At 41.8% G+C, this 21,479-nt stretch overlaps 2 protein-coding genes and 1 long non-coding RNA gene across 3 annotated transcripts in view; 2 read left to right on the forward strand and 1 right to left on the reverse strand.

The window, feature by feature from the left end:
* Positions 1–8: 8 nt before the first annotated feature.
* Positions 9–3,141, forward strand: tmem220 (transmembrane protein 220). Its single transcript, XM_061905724.1, has 6 exons — positions 9–192; positions 264–293; positions 402–462; positions 2,533–2,656; positions 2,744–2,803; positions 2,873–3,141. The coding sequence occupies exons 1-6, from the start codon at positions 85–87 to the stop codon at positions 2,997–2,999; spliced, it is 510 nt and encodes a 169-aa protein (XP_061761708.1). The 5' UTR covers positions 9–84; the 3' UTR covers positions 3,000–3,141.
* Positions 3,142–5,222: 2,081 nt separating this feature from the next.
* Positions 5,223–19,669, forward strand: LOC133556101 (protein SCO1 homolog, mitochondrial). The gene is made up of 7 exons (XM_061905722.1): positions 5,223–5,462; positions 10,700–10,804; positions 14,140–14,230; positions 14,296–14,493; positions 18,892–18,984; positions 19,064–19,179; positions 19,252–19,669. The coding sequence occupies exons 1-7, from the start codon at positions 5,307–5,309 to the stop codon at positions 19,387–19,389; spliced, it is 897 nt and encodes a 298-aa protein (XP_061761706.1). The 5' UTR covers positions 5,223–5,306; the 3' UTR covers positions 19,390–19,669.
* Positions 18,012–21,479, reverse strand: part of LOC133556106 (uncharacterized) — a 45,461-nt gene continuing 41,993 nt past the window's right edge. The window contains exon 6 of the long non-coding RNA XR_009807453.1: positions 18,012–18,622. This is a non-coding gene — a long non-coding RNA (uncharacterized LOC133556106). The remainder of the gene's footprint in view (positions 18,623–21,479) is intronic.

Genomic DNA, 21,479 nt, shown 5'->3' on the forward strand with positions numbered 1-21,479 from the left:
AATAAAAGCCGAAGTTGCCGACAATGCACTTGACGTGAGTGCCTGGACGTCCCGAGCGGGCGGGAACGTGATCCCAGTAGCAACATGAGACAATTCAGCTCATCAATCAGCACAAAAACGTTGCTGCTGATAATTTGGCGAGTGTGCAATGTCCTCATGTCGTTATTCTTCGGCCTTGCGACGTACGTGCAGGTGAGATTCGCCTCTTTCTTAAGGTTGTTTGTTCACTTGTTTGTCAGTAACTTTGAACTTTGAACTGTCAGATTAACGACCCAGACGCTGCATTGTGGATGGTGAGCAGACAAGTCAAATATCTAAAAAGGAAAAAGAGCCAATATTGATCACTTTGCATTAGTTTTCCCGTTTAATTATAAACTTTAATGTTTGTTGTCGTGTCACAGGTCGGTTACGGCGTTCCCGCGCTCCTGTGTGCACTTATTGGCCTCAAACACCAGGTGACAGGTACCGTAATACAAATATTAATAAAGCGCAGCAGCATTATTATAAAATAACATGCAGCTTTTTTTAAACCGTTCTTTTGCGCCGTATGACTTCCTCTCTAAGGAACAGTGAATGTTTGCACACAGCGCCCTCAAGTGGCCTTAGTGTGACACTACAAGTTTCTCAACGCTTGAAGCTTTGCGTTTGTGCAGTGGTTCTTAAGGCATTAATAAGTACTTATTAATGACTATTTAAGAGCCAATATGTTACTAATTTGCATGTTAATGAGCAACTAATTCATGGTGAATATGTTTCCCATACTAATGTGTTACCATGTTTTTTTTTACTGGTGGACAAAATGAACCGTGCATGATCATCACCTTGTTCAAACTACAAAACCAACTCACAACAAATTACACACCTGCAAATCAGTCAGCTGTTGTCGTATTCGTAATACGCCGATAGGGAGAAGTGTGTATTTACGCGATGAGTCAATCAATCAATCAATCAATCAATGTTTACTTATATAGCCCTAAATCACTAGTGTCTCAAAGGGCTGCACAAACCACCACGACATCCTCGGTAGGCCCACATAAGGGCAAGGAAAACTCACACCCAGTGGGACATTGGTGACAATGATGACCCAGTGGGACGTCTGTGACAATGATGACTATGAGAACCTTAGAGAGGAGGAAAGCAATGGATGTCGAGCGGATCTAACAGGATACTTCGAAAGTTCAATCCACAATGGATACAACACAGTCGCGAGAGTCCAGTCCAAGGAGGATCCAAGACACAGCAGCGAGAGTCCCGTTCACAGCAGAGCCAGCAGGAAACCATCCCAAGCGTAGGCGGACCAGCAGCGCAGAGATGTCCCCAGCCGATACACAGGCGAGCAGTACATGGCCACCGGATCGGACCGGACCCCCTCCACACGGGAGAGTGGGACATAGAATAAAAAGAAAAGAAACGGCAGATCAACTGGTCTAAAAAGGGAGTCTATTTAAAGGCTAGAGTATACAAATGAGTTTTAAGGTGAGACTTAAATGAGTCGGGTGTGTTTTGACCTCCGCCTAACCCCTGAGGAAGACTCACCGAACTCCTAGGGTTCCATCGAACCCAGGTTAAGAACCACTGCGTTAGTGTTTTTAACCGTATTTGTACTTTCAATTTTGACTGAAAATTGCATACAATTGCACGTGTTTTGAACTTGAGAACAATCTGTCTATGCAAAAAACATTATGTCAAGAAAGGGGTGTCCAATGTGCGCCCTGATGAATTTTTTTGGATACAAAAAAAAAAAAAAGAGTAAAAATTTGAAAACAGATCCGAGAATTGTGATGAAATGTAGAAAAAGGCTAAAAATGTGATTTTAATAACTCAGGGTCTAATACTGAAAAGTTAAAGTATGCGGGGGCCATTTAGATTTCATTTTTATTTGTTGAAAAAAAAAGATAAGAGGACATATATTAAATATTTAAAGACAAAACTTATGGTGAGCTTTCATTCTCCTTACATTACACTTTTTTTGGTATACTTTTACACATTTTATTTTATCTCTGCAGTAGTAATAGTGCACTTTGTCAAAACAAAGCTGAAAAAAGGTAATGTCTATTTTTAGTATTTCTGTTAACAAAGATTTCAGTACGTGGCCGTTGTTGGAAAAAGTTTGACACCCCTGTATTATTAATGTATATTTCAAACATTTTTTGTTAAGACAAAATGCTTTTCCCCCTGACTTATTTAAAAAGCAAAAATTGTATCCATCAATTTTTATGTAAAAAAAAATGGGATAATCAAATTCAAAAGGGATTGTGAATATAAGGTTATAATTATTGTAATTCACTATGTATATTCATCTATATTTTTATTTATGTATATATATTTCATGTACATATTTCCATTTGTTACATTTACATAATTTTAATTTGATATATTTATATGTTTATATATTGTATATATATTTTACATGTATATATTTTTATTTATGTATATATTATTGTTACACTGTAACAAGCGGCCCTCTGAGGGCAGCCATAACTCCCTCAATGAAAAGGAGTTTGTTTGAAACATTGTAATTGATGACTGCAGAGACGTTGCCATGGAGACGTGTGGCTGACCTCCACATGACGATGTGCGGGGGATTCCTTGTAATGATGGCATGGAAACTCTCTAAAGAGAACCCAGCAGATGTCTTCCAGCAGGAAGAGGGCAGGTGGTCACACACGTTGCTTCATAAACTGTATTTTTATACGCACGTGATGTTTTGTTTTTTTCTTTTTCTTTCTCTTTGTCCTTTTAGAGAGATGTCTGGCCTCATGCTGACGGTGATGTGGCTTCTCCTGTGTCGCCACTCTGGAAGGTGCGGTGAACGTGTCGGAGGTCACGTCTTTTTTTGAAGAGATCTCTGAACTAGGTATTTGTCCGTCAGGTCCACTGTGGGCAAACTGAGAGTATCCGCGGGAGTCCTCATCACCATCTTCCCCTTCGTGTGCTGGTACCACGTGCACCACAATAACAGGTCCAGCTGGCCCTCACACTGCACCACTGCCATTTAGCAAGCGACAACAGGTCAACGCAGTCCACTGACACTCAATGAACCAATGAAGAAGCACTTTAATTTTTTGCACCGGAATTTGTGCTGTATTATAATTACTTTCACTATATGATTTATTTTATTAAAACGTGAATTGTTGCCTATTTTCTAGCAATGTCATGGGGAGATGAGGCGTTCATGAATTGAGTATTTTGAGTGAACGATGAGAACCTTTCTTTTTGCATTTGTAAATTTAGCATCGGTAATTGCCAATGAGTCAAAGAAAAATTTTAACTTTTTTCAAAATTAAAAAAGTTTTAATTATAAAAATCTATTTATATATATATATATATATATATATATACACACACACATACACGTATGTATATGTAACCGGTGGTCCTTTCCTCTGCGTTGTGTGTGATTTATGGAAGACGACCGACACCATGGATTTGTCTACTGCACTTTCCTGATAATACAGAACACAATTGTCATCAAAAACTTACTGCCATCGTCAAACTCATCTCGTTATCGTAGACAAAAAGGGCGAGCTTAGTTTCATACAAAGTAAAATGAAAACATACCTGATAATACAGAATACAATTGTCATCAAACACTTTCTGCCATCGTTGAGCCCCTACACAAATACTATAATGAACAAGAAATGAATTGAGGTTCTTAACAAGACAAAATATTTTCTGTTGTCGCATGGACGCCTACCTCTCCAGTTATTGTAGACAAAAATAGAAGTTGGAGGGTGTGTCCAACGCATATAAAAAGACAGGTGTCACAGTAATTATTGCAGAGACAATGGTTTGACATTGACAAAACATCAAACAATATTCAGGTATTTACATGTAACTTCCATATTTTGTGTAATTATAACAATAATAAAACATTAGAAAATACATTATTTATAAGACGTAATTGACCCTGTTACATATATATATATATATATGTGTGTGTGTGTGTATATATATCTCCATCCATTTTCTACCACTTATTCCTTTTGGGGGGGCGCTAGTGCCTATCTCAGCTACAATCGGGCGGAAGGTGGTGTATACCGTGGACAAGTCGCCACCTCATCACAGGGCCAACACAGATAGACAGACAACATTCACACTCACATTCACACACTAGGGCCAATTTAGTGTTGCCAATCAACATATCCCCAGGTGCATGTCTTTGGAAGTGGGAGGAAGCCGGAGTACCCGGAGGAAACCCACGCAGTCACGGAGAGGATATGCAAACTCCACACAGAAAGATCTCGAGCCTGGGATTGAACCCAGGACTACTAAGGACTTTCGTATTGTGAGGCAGACGCACTAACCCCTCTGCCACCGAATATGTTTAAATAATTCTGATCTACATCTTATAACTGATACTAGTGACTGTTTCGTTGATTAAGAAAAAAGTAAAATAACTACAATTATAACCTACTCAGTGGCCTAGTGAGATCGGTAGGTTGTGAGTTCAAACCCCGGCCGAGTCATACCAAAGACTATAAAAAAAATGGGACCCATTGCCTCCCTGCTTGGCACTCAGCATAAAGGGTTGGAATTAGGGGTTAAATCACCCTAAATGATTCCTGAGCGCGGCACTGCTGCTGCCTACTAGGGGCGGCATATCTCGGTTGGTAGAGTGGCCGTGCCAGCAACTTGAGGGTTGCAGGTTCGATTCCCGCTTGTGCCATCCTAGTCACTGCCGTTGTGTCCTTGGGCAAGACACTTTACCCACCTGCTCCCAGTGCCACCCACACTGGTTTAAATGTAACTTAGATATTGGGTGTCACTATGTAAAGCGCTTTGAGTGACTTGAGAAAAGCGCTATATAAATATAATTCACTTCACTTCCTACTGCACCCCCCACCTCCCAGAGGGTGATCAAGGGAATGGGTCAAATGCAGAGGACACATTTCACCACACCTATTGTGTGTCTGACAGTCATTCGTACTTTAATTACCCCGCCTTCCGCCCAAATGCAGCTGAGATAGGCTCCAGCATCACCGCGACCCCGAACCGGACAAGCGGTAGAAATTGATGGATGGACGAACCTGTATTTCGAACGGCACCTAAAGATTCGGTTCCCCTTAAAAAGAACCGCAAATCCCGTGTAATTCCTTCGATATCCGCTAGAGAGCAGCACAGAATCTCGAATGAATACCAGAAGAAGAGTACCCCTTCCGCGTCTCCCTGTCCACTGACCTGAGAGCAGTTAAAGCGTCTCCGCTTGCCTTTTTGTCTTTCGACGAGCTGATCTGGGAGCAGTGCAGTGAACGCGATTTCCTGTTACGCACTCGACACATTTCATAAACCGGCGAGCGGTCAACATGTCGCTGAGTGTTGTTCGTCATGTTCGTGTGGGCTGCAGGCTGCTTGTCGGGGACACGAAATTCCTACAAAGTCTCCGATTTCATCGCACTTTCCTTCTGAGAGAATTCCGACCGACACACAGGCTCTCGGCGTTCAGGAGTGTCTGCTGCCTGGTAGGTCAAAGCCAGCAATGCCATTCATATTTAACACCGCATACTCAAAAATATCAGATAGTCAGTCCATCCATTTCCTACCGCTTGTCCCTGTCATAAATGATCCAAACATTCGATTTACTGGCATGCAACAACATTACCTGCATGAAACGACTTTTTATTAAAGATTACAGTTGGTACAAAATGCGGCTGCTAGACTTTTGACAAGAACAAGAAAGTTTGATCATATTACGCCTGTACTGGCTCACCTGCACTGGCTTCCTGTGCACTTAAGATGTGACTTTAAGGTTTTACTACTTACGTATAAAATACTACACGGTCTAGCTCCAGCCTATCTTGCCGATTGTATTGTACCGTATGTCCCGGCAAGAAATCTGCGTTCAAAAGACTCCGGCTTATTAGTGATTCCTAGAGCTCAAAAAAAGTCTGCGGGCTATAGAGCGTTTTCCGTTCGGGCTCCAGTACTCTGGAATGCCCTCCCGGTAACAGTTCGAGATGCTACCTCAGTAGAAGCATTTAAGTCTCATCTTAAAACTCATCTGTATACTCTAGCCTTTAAATAGACCTCCTTTTTAGACCAGTTGATCTGCCGCTTCTTTTCTTTCTCCTATGTCCCCCCCTCCCTTGTGGAGGGGGTCCGGTCCGATGACCATAGATGAAGTACTGACTGTCCAGAGTCGAGACCCAGGATGGACCGCTCGTCGGGACCCAGAATGGACCGCTCGCCTGTATCGGTTGGGGACATCTCTACGCTGCTGATCCGCTTGAGATGGTTTCCTGTGGACGGGACTCTCACTGCTGTCTTGGAGCCACTATGGATTGAACTTTCACAGTATCATGTTAGACCCGCTCGACATCCATTGCTTTCGGTCCCCTAGAGGGGGGGGGTTGCCCACATCTGAGGTCCTCTCCAAGGTTTCTCATAGTCAGCATTGTCACTGGCGTCCCACTGAATGTGAATTCTCCCTGCCCACTGGGTGTGAGTTTTCCTTGCCCTTTTGTGGGTTCTTCGAGGATGTTGTAGTCGTAATGATTTGTGCAGTCCTTTGAGACATTTGTGATTTGGGGCTATATAAATAAACATTGATTGATTGATTGATATTAGACACCAACCGGTCACTTCATTAGGTACACACAGGTTATAAATCCATCCATTTCCTACCGCTTATTCCCTTTGGGGTCACGGGGGGCGCTGGTGCCTATCTCAGCTACAATCGGGCGGAAGGCAGGGTACACCCTGGACAAGTCGCCACCTTATCGCAGGTCCAACACAGACAGACAGACAACATTCACACTCACATTCACACACTAGGGCCAATTTAGTGTTGCCAATCAACCTATCCCCAGGTGCAAGTCTTAGGAGGTGGGAGGAAGCCGGAGTACCCGGAGGGAACCCACGCATTCAAGGAGAGGACATGCAAACTCCACACAGAAAGATCCCGAGCCCGGGATTGAACCCTAACTACTCAGGACCTTCGTATTGTGAGGCAGACACACTAACCCCTCTTCCACCATATGCATATACATAATATTGCAAATATTAAAAGAAAAACTGCCATTCCTTTGTACCGTTACTTTTTAAGTTATTCCTAAATACATTTTCTGACTATCCATCCATCCATTTCCTACCGCTTGTCCCTTTAGGGGTCGCTGGTGCCTATCTCAGCTGACAGCTGCATTTGGGCGGTTGGCGGGTTACACCCTGGACAAGTCGCCACTTTATCGCAGGACTAGTAAGGTCAATTACCTTTTCCACCAAAAGTTCAAGAACTTAAAGAACTAAAGGTTCTTATAGCAGTGTGAGGTTCCACATTTCAGGTAGTTTATACAAGTGGAGGAGTGCCATCCATCCATTTTCCTACCGCTTATTCCCTTTCGGGGTCGCGGGGGGCGCTGGCGCCTATCTCAGCTACAATCGGGCGGAAGGCGGGGTACACCCTGGACAAGTCCAAGTGGAGGAGTGGTTTAGTATATTTCTAAACTGTACCATGTAAATAGATATTATTAGATCATATTTGTTCGACTAAAGTTGGTAAATGGAATACAAAACCATAGGTATTTTTCCACCCCAGGAACTTATCATGAATTGCTTAACGTGGACCCCGACTTAAACAAGTTGAAAAACTTATTCGGGTGTTACCATTTAGTGGTCAATTGTACGGAATATGTACTGAACTGTGCAATCTACTAATAAAAGTATCAATCAATCAATCAATCCCATTTACCCAAGTAAATAAAGTTCAATCAATCAATCAAAATGTATTTATACAGCCCTAAATCACAAGTGTCTCAAAGGGCTGCACAAGCCACGACATCCTCGGCTCAGATCCCACATCAGAGCAAGGGAAAAACTCAACCCAATGGGCTACAATGAGAAACCTTGATGTGAACTGCAGATGTACCGCTACTAACTATTACAGTTTTTATGTTATAATGCAGCTGAGATAGGCTCCAGCACCCCCCGTGATCCCATAAGTGACAAGCGTTAGAAAATGGATGGATAGATGTTATAGTGCTCTCTCTTTATGAATAATTACTAGGGCTGTAAATCTTTGCGCACCACATAGGGGTACGTAAATTTGTATTGAAACTTTTCGGTACGGGGGTTTTAGTTCGGTTCGGAGGTGTACCGAACGAGTTTCCACACGGACATATTAAGTAGCATACCGCACATTGTGTAAACAATGCACACCGAGGCACAACACACGGCATGCCAGCAACAACTGGGCTACGATAGACTGACCATACCTCCTCTTTTCACCGGATACAGTATGTCCTCTTTTGCGGGGCTGTCCGGGTGGAGTTTCTTTAATGCCTCAAATGTCCGGCATTGTAAGTTAAGGTTGCTTGTATTTTCAATGCAAGTTCAGGGTTAAGAAGGGGTTAAAATCAAAAACAATTGTGTGCATGCAGCAGCATTCGTGAGGGAGGGGCAGAGACAGAGAGAGCGAGAGAGTTATGATAAACGCGCATGCGTCGCCAGGCTCTTCTTTTTATTGATAGATTTATCAGATCTTATTTTTTATTATGTGTTGGGCTTGCGATGAGGTGGCGACTTGTCCAGGGTGTACCTCGCCTTCCGCCCGATTGTAGCTGAGATAGGCACCAGCGACCCCAAAGGGAATAAGCGGTAGAAATTGGATGGATTATCTATAGCAGGGGTGTCAAAAGTGTGCCCTGGACGCCATTTGCGGCCCACAGCTAATGTTTTAAAGGCCCACGGCACATTCTAAAAATACTATTAAAATACACAAAAACTTAAACAAAAGTGAAATAAAAAAGCTTAAAGGCTAAATGTAATTTAGAAAAAGTTGCAACATTGACTGATAAAAAAAAAGCTGTTTTTTTTTCTTTCAAACTGTCATTGCTCAAAACAAAATATTGAATCAAAATCAATGTTATTATGAATTATTGACCTATCCAAGGTTCCGATTACTTCACATCAAATAGTTCACTAAGAAAAATATTTTTGGTGGGAGATTTTGCAAATTTGGTAAATAAATAACCAAAAAATTTATATTTTGTTGTTTTCTTACTGTACTGAAAATGAACCGAACCGCGACTTCTGAACCGAGGTATGTACCGAACCAACATTTTTGTGTACCTTTACACCCCTAGCACCACACTATTCGATTGGATTCTTGGAGGTAACTATTCGATTCAGAATCAATCCTTGATTCAAAACGATTCTCAATTTAATTCTTGGAGGTAACTATTCGATTCAGAATCAACTCTTGATTCAAAACGATTCTCAATTCAAAAGCCATATTTTTTTTAATTAACATTATGTGCCAGTACAACTACATTCCTCCATAAAATGGATAAACCGATCTGATAAATGTATATATTACTTCTAAGAAAACTGGTTTTGTTTATTAAAATTCTACCCAAACATTTAATCAAGTCAAACACAAATAAGGCAACAGGAGAAGTATCCAACATTTCTCTTTTCTAAAGTAAATCTGTACAGCAGATATGATCATTTGCCTGAATGGCTGCAAAAGACTAACCTGACTCTCGCCAGATCCTTGTAGTCCACTGAGCTCCACACAAGGATCTGGGATCAAGGGCATTACAAACTCCCTCAACATAGCAAAACATAATGAACCAATCAATCAATCAATCAATGTTTATTTATATAGCCCCAAATCACAAATGTCTCAAAGGACTGCACAAATCATTACGACTACAACATCCTCGGAAGAACCCACAAAAGGGCAAGGAAAACTCACACCCAGTGGGCAGGGAGAATTCACATCCAGTGGGACGCCAGTGACAATGCTGACTATGAGAAACCTTGGAGAGGACCTCAGATGTGGGCAACCCCTCCCCCCTCTAGGGGACCGAAAGCAATCGATGTCGAGCGGGTCCAACATGATACTGTGAAAGTTCAATCCATAGTGGCTCCAACACAGCCGCGGCGGGATTTCATAGATGTGACGTAGCGCCGAAGCGACCGTTTGATTCAAACAACAACGCAGCCAGGAGTCATGTGCTGTCATTGATTCTGCCTATTTTCTTTGCACAAACATCGATCGTCTACTGACATTGCTGCGTTGTTTGCAGTAAAAGTTCTTTAACTTTTCCATCCATCCATTTTCTACCGCTTATTCCCTTTTGGGGTCGCGGGGGGCGCTGGCGCCTATCTCAGCTACAATCGGGCGGAAGGCGGGGTACACCCTGGACAAGTCGCCACCTCATCGCAGGGCCTCTTTAACTTTTCGCTATGTCGTTATCCAATATGTCGGCTGTTCTGTTTTGGATTTCTCAGCGTCGCTCTCATCAGCGACACGGCTTGATTTCCATGTGAGTGGTTGAATTAGCACGTCATTCAAGATAACGGACAAGTGGTTTATCCAATCACACAATTATTTTTTTATAAGGCCCCGCCTGCCTTCTGAAATCTACTATTGAGAAGTCCTAGATCCTTTTGTGGAGCTCAGCAAACTGCAAGGATTTGGCGAGTCAGGTAAGCATAAGACAAATGAAAAAAATGTTTGTTTCGTTCTTTTATTCGATTAATAATGGGTATAAATAAGAATCGCGACTAATCTGAAAATTAATTTTTTTTTACATCCGTAATAATTGTACGTTAATACCATATAAAATATAATTAGGGGTCCAACTTCACACAAGTGGAAATTGCTGCTTTACAAACAAGGATGCTTGTTGATGTGTATTAAAGTGTGTGATGACTGATTATTAAATGAATGTCTTTCATGTTTGACGTGAGTCAGCATCAGTCCTGCAGAGCAACACAATGTCAACATCAGCAGAGCTCCACAAGGTTTTCCACACTTCCTCCACCTCCTCCATCACAGGACCAACATAAAAAGTCTGGGGTAAGTCGGACAAAAGTCCACTGAAAGTTGCACCTCCAGTAACTGTGTCGTCGTCACCAGCAGAGGGCGCCCTCAACCCACCAATCTTTCCAAGCTACTGTACAACGTCTACAGTACCGTCTAGCTGTGGGTCGCGAGCGCATTGTTGCATCCTGTAAGGGACCCAAAAGGATGACAGGGAAAATCTAAAGTTCAGTTGAGCTTTACCGCTACTGGCCACAGTTCATTAACGCATTAGGTCCTAGATACTAGAGTGGAAATGGAGTTTTAGTGTAAATCGTAAGTTGTACGCCAGTCACACTGTACACAGAACAATACAGTTTGAAAAGTTTAGTCGTCTTTCGTTAATCACTGTTAATTGGTTACAGACCCATTGGCAATAAGGGATATTAACTCAACGTGGGAACTTTTATATATACACAGTCGCGATCAAAAGTTTACATACACTTGTAAAGGACATCATGTCATGGCTGTCTTGAGTTTCCAATACTTTCTACAACTCTTTGGTTTTAAGCATTCATGAAGTTTGGTTCTTTTATGAATTTATTATCGGTCTTCTGAAAATGTGACCAAATCTGCTGGGTCAAAAGTATATATACAGCAATGTTAAGATTTAAATACATGTGCCTTGGCAAGTTTCACTGCAATAAGGTGCTTTTGGTAGCCATCCACAAGCTTCTGGTTGAATTTTTGACCATTCCTCTTGACAAAATTGGTGCAGTTCAGCTAAATTTGTTGGTCTTCTGACATGGACTTGTTTATTCAGCATTGTCCAAACTTTTAGGTCAGGATTTTGGGAAGGCCATTCTAAAATCTTAATTCTAGCCTGATATAGCCATTCCTTTACCACTTTTTGACATGTGTTTGGGGTCATTGTCCTGTTGTAACACCCAACTGCGCTCAAGATCCAACCTCCGGGCTGATGATGTTAGGTTGTCCTGAAGAATTTGCAGGGAATCCTCCATTTTTATTGTCCCATTTAAAGCACCAGTTCCATTGGCAGCAAAACAGGCCCACAGCGTAATGCTACTACCACCATGCTTGACAGTAGGAATGGTGATCCAGTAGGGGTGTAACGGTACGTGTATTTGTATCGAACCGTTTCGGTACGGGGGTTTCGGTACGGTTCCGAGGTGTACCGAACAAGTACATGCTAGCAGCGACCGGGCTAGGACAACATGTTAATGCCAGAGCTGGAAGACCCTCCTGCCTCGTTAAGATCTTCCGTTTGGGAACACTTTGGCTGCGCAATACAACAGTGGAGGACGGACGATTGTTCAGCAGCTGCTTCTGACAATACGTCAAACATGTGTTGCGCCTCTCCTGCTTCCGGCTCCTATAGTGTCTTCTTTGTGCGCACAACCCTTCACTCTACCTGGCAGTGGGTCTCCACAGCTCCAGACTCCAGGGTAAATGAAGAGTCCAGCTATTAGTTGCAAATCGTGGCTTTATTGAAGTCTTGCACACAGCCAATCCAACAAAACACCAGCCGCACTCGCGCTAAGGTCCCTCACCTCGCTCGCTCACACACTGACTGACGTCACATGCGTCACATAATAAAGGGCCACACACACACACACACACACACACACACACACACACACACACACACACACGTTACTCTCATAACACAGTGGTTCTCAACCTTTTTTCAGTCATGTACCCCCTGTGAACATTTTTTTAATTCAAGTACCCACTAATCACAGCAAAGCATTTTTGGTTGAAAAAAAGAGATAAAGAAGTAAAATACAGCACTATGTCATCAGTTTTGGATTTATTTAATTGTATAACAGTGCAAAATATTGCTCATTTGTAGTGGTCTTTCTTGAACTATTTGGAAATAAAGTTATACAAATAATTAAAAACCTGTTGAAAAATAAACAAGTGATTCAATTATAAATAAAGATTTATACAAATAGAAGTAATCATCAACTTAAAGTGCCCTCTTTGAGGATTGTAATAGAGATCCATCTGTATTCATGAACTTCATTCTAAACATTTCTTCACAAAAAAAGAAATCTTTAACATCAATATTTATGGAACATGTCTACAAAAAACGGCGGGCGGTGTTGATGAACGTGGACCCCGACTTAAACAAGTTGAAAAACGCATTGGAGTGTTACCATTTAGTGGTCAATTGTACGGAATATGTACTATATTGTGCAATCTACGAATAAAAGTCTCAATCAATCAATCAATCAAAAAAAGCACTTTATATGTAGAAAAGTTTTGTTAAGAAACCATTCTGAGCCTTAACTTATTTAGTTTTTATTTTATGTTATATATGTATTAACCCTGGCAATGGACCCTGTGGGTCTATGTATGTTATGCCATTGTTTACAAATTTGGTAAATAAATAACCAAAAAATTTATATTTTGTTGTTTTCTTACTGTACTGAAAATGAACCGAACCGTGACCTCTAAACCGAGGTACGTACCGAACCGAAATTTTTGTGTACCGTTACACCCCAAAGATCCAGGGATTAAAGGTCTCACCTTTTCTCCTCCCAACATATTGCTGGGTATTGTGGCCAAACAGCTACATTTTTGTTTCATCTGACCACAGAACTTTCCTCCAGAATGCCTTATCTGTGTTCATGTGATGTCAGATGGTTTTATCGTGGTATTGTTAAATGTGCTCAAGAAGTACTTTTACACACAATCTTTTAACAAGGGTATTAAAAAAAAAAGACAAGTGTTAGAAAAGTCATTATTTTGGATGTTTTGTGTTTCTTATGCTTCATTAATGGTGTTTTATTATTTTATGTTTTACGGCTAAGTTTATTGTACTTTAGCACTTCATTATTTATTCCAATGATCAGTGCGTAACAAATACAATCTATTCTCTGTATTTCTGGAGGGCGTTGTGGCGTCCTATTTTTTTTCACGGTCCTTGAATGCACCATAAAAACACCTCCGTCTCGTACTCAGAGTATGGAACAATGACTCTGTACTAGGAGAACACAGCTTCTAGGTTCAATCTGCACGATTGAATACCTTTTGTATGAGTTTAGATTGGTTCTTTCTTTATGGGGACATGTTAATGTCGCTTTCTTTCAGGTTAGCTTTTACGCTACCAATCCAGCGCGAGTCAGTCTGTGCCTTGATCAAAGTGCAGTTATCTTTTAGTTTATCATTTTAATTTATTCAGAATGTTTTTATGGCCATTGTTTGAGAACAGGTTCACAAACTAGGAATTTTACTTGGTGCAATGGCGCAACATGAAACACATAACACAGAATACAAATAACAAGCGGTATTTAAAGCGGTAGCTTTAACCTTTGGGAGTTTTATTGCGGTTATCATTATTACCGTTTCTCGTTACATCCCTGCAGCCCGTGACGTGGAAATCTTTAGCCATAACCTTCGCCATCGGGGGAGTGCTGCTTGGCGGGATGAAGTATTTCAAGAGGGAGAAGGAAGAAAGTAAGTGGAAAACACGCATGTCTGGTTCACATTATGTGTGACACCAACGTTGGGAGTCATTACAGTGATGGAAAAAGAGAGGAACAAGTCCATCGGACGTCCAGCACTGGGTGGACCCTTCTCCCTGGTTGACCACAAGAACAAGGAGGTGACGAGTGACGACTTCCTGGGTCAATGGGTCCTCATCTACTTTGGCTTCACTCACTGTCCTGACATCTGCCCTGATGAGCTGGAGAAAATGATTGAGGTGGTGGAGGAACTTGGTAAGCATTTATCTTTTTCTACTTCTCCTTCCAAATCAGGGGTATCTAGACTTTTTACACAGAAAAATGAAAGCACAATGGGCAATTTTGACATTTAAAATTTTTAAAACCAATATATAATGTAACCATTAGGGCTCCTTTCAATTTTGTCTTACATTGAATGTACCAGGGACCTAAAAGGGATATAGTCATTAAGGTGTTAAAAATAGGTAATATATTTAGTTGCTTTTTTGCTTTCAACAATCTATAGATCAATTTCAGATCTACTTGTTGCTACAATGTTTATTTTTTATGCCCTTTTTTCCCCCCAAATAAAATTATGATGTCACGGATCTAAAAGGCCCCCACTTATAAGTGTTAAAAATAAGTCATATATATATACCCAATCCTTATTTTCAGGACTATAAAAGGCACCAGTATATAAGCTGCACTTACTAAAATTGAGAAAAAAACAATTTCTACCATATTAGCCGCACAGGACAAAAGCCCCAAGATATAAATGTTGGAAAATTAGTTATTTACACACAAACATTCGGTAAATGTTTATTTTCATACCATAATTGTTTCCAAACGGTGTCTCTAACGCAGCTTTAAAACGGCTGATCAAACAAAACAGAAGTCATCGTCATGGACCTACTACCTGCGGAGGCCAGCTCTCCAATCAGCTAAACTGACTCAATAACTCCACGGTTACGTTTTGGTTACATTTATGAAAGTAAAACAATACAAAAAGAATGCCGTTGTAAGTTAATATTACTAACAGACATCTGTAAACGTGTTAGCATATTGGCTAATGCCAACGACTTTAGCTTAAGTGCATTATAGCACGTACAAATATGCATGAAAACACTCCTACAGACGTCACACAGGGCGATTTAGTAGATAAGAATTGTTTGTTATATTGTAAAACGTACAAACGTTGCTTGGAGAGATAAATTCATAGGAGTAAAAACGCTATGGATGATTAAAAGACAGAATGGCACTTCTACTTCCGGTTCAACAGCAAGAAACACATGTAGGCATTCACCTTGCAGCACCTGTAGTAATGGCACCATAGCACAAAAGATAACACACCATTTAAGTGTCTGCATGTGTTTAATGAAAACTATTTGGTTTATTGTCGTCAGCGAAGAAAAGTCCATAAATTAGATGTACCATTTTATAAACCGCAGAGTTCAAAGTTTAGGATAAAATTAGCTGCTTATAATGCGGAATTTACGGTATATTATGTATACTTTTAACGCTTAAATTTCTAGAGCAGTGGTTCTCAAACTTTTCTCACCAAGTACCAACTCAGAAAACACTTGGCTTTCCAAGTACCTCCATAATGACCAACATTAAATACAGTAGCATAGTAGGCCTAAGTATTCATCAAAACAAGGCAGAGGTTTGAATATTTAATGAAGTGATTCTTTGACATACCACTAGATGAAGCCGTACCACAGTTTGAGAATCACTGCCCTAGATCAACTTCAGATATATCCGTCGATTATACGCTTTTATTAATTTTTTGCGCAATGACAGCTTTAAAGTAAAACAAACTGCTTACATGGCAGCTTTGTGTATTTAGAGTCAACATTATGACATTTTCTCGTTTCATTATACCTGTTATTTCTTGTTTTCCACTTTTTATGTTTTTTTTGTTATAGCATTTTTAGAACGTGCCGCGGGCTGTTTAAAAAATTAGCTTCTGTTAAATATCATCATCTGCTCGCTTGACTCAGGTGGTAACAGACAGTGAAAGGTTTTTATTCATTCACTTTTATTTACCCTGGATAAAACTCCTTGAGATTATAAATCTCTTTTGCAAGAGTGTCCTGGCTGGAATTTCAGTAGTTAATACGTCCATAAATCGCAGTAATTTTTGATAAGATAAAAAGTAAAGGAAACTTTAAATCCACTACTTTATTGGAAAGTGTTTGAAAGTTTAAATTATAGCAGCACTAAGTAACTTTTCAACCTTCATAAAATATTTTAATACATTTTGGGATGATAGAATGAAACCTCCCACACAAAAATCCACAAATATGCGGACTTGCTTGACGGTATACATCACTCGCCCTTCCCCAATTCATTAAAAACACGGAAGTTGATGCAAACGCCTGCGTGGCGCCATCAAACTAAAAGAAGAATGCCTAAGTGCAATTACTGCTATCATGGCAGAAGCTCCAAAACAACCAAAGAAACGAAAAGTTTTGTTTGAGGTGACAAAAATAAGAAAAACGGAGACAATCAAGGATCAACATTGCCCTGGCTTTCACTCGCTGCCGTGAGCTCAAAGATGACCGATTTCTAATTGAAGCTGCTTTGGCTCTGTTGCTGCTACTTGTAAGTAACTTTAGATGCTCAAATCAAAATGATGATAAAAATAAATAACCGCCCGCTTAATAGTTTGCAGTTCTACACAACCAGCCAACAAACTCAAAAGTTCTGTGTGACTGCAAACCGCAAATATAACGTTTCAGTAAAATATGGAGGTTTCTACTGTGTTATCTTGTCAGTTTGACGCTCAATGCGCAAGTCCTCATGGAAAGTGTGGTCCTCTTTCAGGCAAAACACTACCGCTTCGGTCCACTGGCGCCGCCAAAATCAACTGAAAGTTCTTAAATAGGGTATTTAAATGTCAGTATAGGCTGCTCAGAGGTAAAATATACATTGAAAATAGAACAGTAGTGTTCTGTAACCTTCTAGTATATCAAAACAAACAATATTGTGTATAAATATGCTCATAAACAACAACAGTAAACTATTTTACATTGTGAAAAGCTGTGTTTTCTTCGCACTTATGGAAGTGATGAAGGTTGGTTGTACATTTTTCTGCCAGCTGTGGTAATGCACACTCCCTGGGCTTGTGGTGGCAGATCTAAACTCTCACTTGTGACTGCTTGTATTTGATAATTGCATAAATGCAAGATACACCTCTTTAATTTTTTAATAGGTAGCTCTACTCGCTAGATCTAGCTACAAAGCGGAGAATTTCTGCTCCGTCTTAGTCTCTGGCAACGCAGGAGCGTATGGGGTGTGTCGTGAAGCGCAGTTACGCCACACCTACAATTATGCTACAAACACTCCAATCAACATGTCTTCTTGAGCCAGGGCGAAACCCGATGTGTGACAGATTTCCATGAATAATATGCAAACGATGCATAATTTTTTTAAGACAGCAGGCGTTCTTGCGCTGAGATTTGATACAGGGAAGAAATGTCGTATGAAATTCTGTACTGTTGATACTGGAAAAAAAAGCAGATTTTTGTGTTTGTTTTTGCAAGTTGGTATGGACTTGGTATCAGAGTATCGATACTTTTGACAGCCTTAGTCCCGGCCGAGAGAGACAGAGAGACTATTACATCATGTACCACAAAAGATGCACATTTTACAGTCACTTATGACGTTATAACAAAGCTAATTTTAGCATATGCTAGCTATAACATCTTAAACTTAGCGCAACGTGCTTTCTCTGGTTGGAAGTGGAATTATTGTTGGCTGAAATGGGAACATCTCTACTGACACACATGATATAAATGTTCTTTCAACATTAAGGAGTCATGACATCATGTCACTTTTTCCAGTGTGTAGTTTGAGTGTCTTTAGATAAACGCATCAAAGTCCTTGTGTTCTCAGGAAATTCAATCAATCCCAACTGGTCTGATCAGTCAGACATTTATCCTCTCCATCAATCAATCAATCAATCAATCAATGTTTATTTATATAGCCCTAAATCACAAGTGTCTCAAAGGGCTGCACAAGCCACGACATCCACGGTACAGAGCCCACATAAGGGCAAGGAAAAACTCACCCCAGTGGGACGTCGGTGACTGACTATCAGAAACCATGGAGAGGACCGCTCCCCCGCCCCCTCTAGGGGTGACCGAAAGCAATGGATGTCGAGCGGGTCTAACATGATATTGTGAAAGTCCAGTCCATAGTGGATCTAACATAAGGGTGAGAGTCCAGTCCATAGTGGATCAAATATAGTAGCGAGAGTCCCGTCCGTAGTACAGCCAGCAGGAAACCATCCCAAGCGGAAACTGGTCAGCAGTGCAGAGATGTCCCCAACCGATGCACAGGCGAGCGGTCCATCCCGGGTCCCGACTCTGGACGGCCAGCACTTCATCCATGGCCACCAGACCTGGCAGAGGGGAAAAGACTAGATTTGATCAATCAAAATCTGTGAGCAGGAAATGATAAAGCCTGCTTCATTTAGAGGATGAATGTCTTCTAAGACACAGTTGTGATTGATTGAATGTCTCGAGAGTACTGTGACAAATACAATTTCTAGAAACACGTACATAAGTAGATACAACGTATTACTACCCACCTCTGCTCCTGACCTTGTGTTACTGAAATGACAGTCAGGGTGTTCTGATGGAAACCAACACTTTCTTGGTCTTGGTGCAGACAAAGTCAAGTCTTTACCCAAACTGACACCCATCCTCATCACCATCGACCCCGACAGGGACACACCAGAGGCCATGGCGACGTATGTCAAAGGTACAAGAAAATACTCTCGATCGTTTTGTCTTATTGTGTTGAGTTGAAACAGTGGGGACTCATTTGTTGTGTTTTCCAGAGTTTTCACCAAAGCTGATTGGTCTAACGGGGTCCACCGCTCAATTGGAGCAGGTGTCCAGATCCTACAGAGTTTACTACAGCCAAGGACCCAAAGACGAAGACAACGACTACATCGTGAGTTGCCTTTAGCCAACATGCATCAACCAGTTAAAGTTTCTCGTTAAAGCAATGTCTTCGGTTTGTCAGGTGGACCACACCATCATCATGTACCTGGTTGGACCTGATGGAGAGTTTGTGGACTACTATGGTCAGAACAAAAGAAACATGGAGATCTCCAACTCCATTGCAGCTCACATGAGAAAATACAAAAAACAAAAATTGTGATTGAAAGTTATAAAGACCTTTTTGTCCTGCTGTGTAACTGCTTAGGTGTTGTCCTCAAGAGGGCAGTAAACACAAGTGTTGATGCTTTTCGGGCTAGCATCAAAGGTGACTACCATCGTCAAACATGGAGACACGTGTGCTCGGCAACATTTCCGATCAGAACTCATGGAAAAAATCTCCATCAAAACCAAAGATCACAACTTGTTTTGTGTGCTTGGAAAGTAATCCTGGTTTACTTCAAAATAAAGATTATTCATTAAAAAGCAACTTGTTCCATCAAGCTTGTGACGATTGGTCAATCAATGACGTTAACGTCGCTGGTCCAGTTTACCTTCAGACAAATGTCCTCATTGAGAAGCTTGGAAAGACACTCCTGGTGTTCTGCTCATTCTTTATTCGTCTTTGCTTTTGTTGGCTGCCAGTAAAGCTTCCTTCTGTTTGAACTCAGCAAGGATTCTTCACTGCCCACAAGGGTCACGTTCACTAAAACAAGTCTGCCAAGTTGACAAAGCCACATGAATTTTCCATACCACAAAGGTCCACCACTTTACAAAGGTCCACTTCAACATCAAGAACAAGCACTCCAGGAGGCTCTTCCACAACATTAATGTCCTCATCACCGCCAAGAACCACCACATCATCAGTGTCCATTAACCAACCAGCGTTGCTGCCAATGTCAAGATTCACCACCTCCCGTGGTTCCTCTTCTTTATAAAGTTCTTCCACACAGTCAGGCTCCTCCTCACCGTAGCCTTCATCCCTGCCTTTGACTGTGACGTAGTCGTCGATGGGCGCAACCATCATGCAGTTGAGCGTAGCTTCTTTGTAGGGGCAGTTGTCCATCAGGTGAGCCATGGTGAGAAAAGAATGATTCAAAGCTTGTCTGGGAGTGGCTCTGCTCGTGGCCTCTACACTCAGTAGACATTTTAGGAGACAAACACATTTCATCCAGTCGTCGTACTCCACGGTGGAGGTGGTCTGCAAGAATCCCAAGGCCAGGTCTTCGAAAGTGGACCCAGTCTCCAGATTAAATCGAGACATGGCCGGCTCGATACCTGCTGAGATGACAGTCCACCGGTGGTCAGCGTCCAGCATGAAGTAGTCAGTGGTGTATTTAGCCATGTTGAGAAGATGATCTCCAGGCTGCCCAAAGAGCTGACAGATGGTTCCCATACTGTTGCGAAGAGAAGAGCAGTCAAAGAGGTCAAATCCAAAGAAGAGGTATGCGATGGTACATCCCAGAGACCACATATCGATGGCCTCTGACAGGGGAAGGCCCAAGGTCACCTCTGGGGCCCGGTAAGCCTCAGCCTGCAGGGTCATGCCCGCGTGCACAGACGTGATTGGATGAGCCAAACCAAAGTCGATCAGCTTCACTCGAAACGGAACGTGTTGGTGGTCCACGAGCATGACGTTGTCCGGTTTCAAGTCTGTGTGAATGATCCCTAACGCCTGCAGGGCCTCAAACGCCATTAGAAGCTGTGATGTGACCGGGCGGATTTGATGCAGATTCAGCGGCGTCATGTTTCGCTCTGTCATCAGGTCCTCCAGGCTCTTGTCCAGCATCTCGAAAACTAGACAAGGAAAGTCCTGGAAGATGAAGTGTTCTATGAACCTGACCAAGCTGTTTCTGTGTTTGTCCAGGAAGCGGATCTTTTGCAGCGCCTGCACTTCTTGGTTGTAGTTGTAAATGTTGCATCTTTTCAGGAGCTTGACCGCCACACAATCCGATGTGTTCAAGTTAAGGCACTCGGCAACGATTCCGTAGCGTCCCTCCCCGAGAATGCTTAGAAGTTTGTAGCTGCAACACTTGCTGGACAAGACATGATTGTAAAGTTGATGCAGGCACTCAAACTCTTTGCGCTCAAGAGACAACGCTGACATGTCGGCGTCCGTAAAACTCTTGTCCCTCGCAACCATGGCAACACTGGCCACAAACAACCTAGACTGCAGCCAACTAGAGCTGGGAGTGCGTCACAACAGCGCTTTTGTCCATGATGCGCGACATCTTTGATGCGTGAGAACAGCGGTCACGTGACCACACTTTTGGCTTTGCGCACCCAAGCGATGATGTCACAGATTGCTTATGC

This window comes from Nerophis ophidion, linkage group LG07, assembly GCF_033978795.1.
Source record: "Nerophis ophidion isolate RoL-2023_Sa linkage group LG07, RoL_Noph_v1.0, whole genome shotgun sequence".
In the NCBI taxonomy this organism is placed as follows: Eukaryota; Metazoa; Chordata; class Actinopteri; order Syngnathiformes; family Syngnathidae; genus Nerophis; species Nerophis ophidion.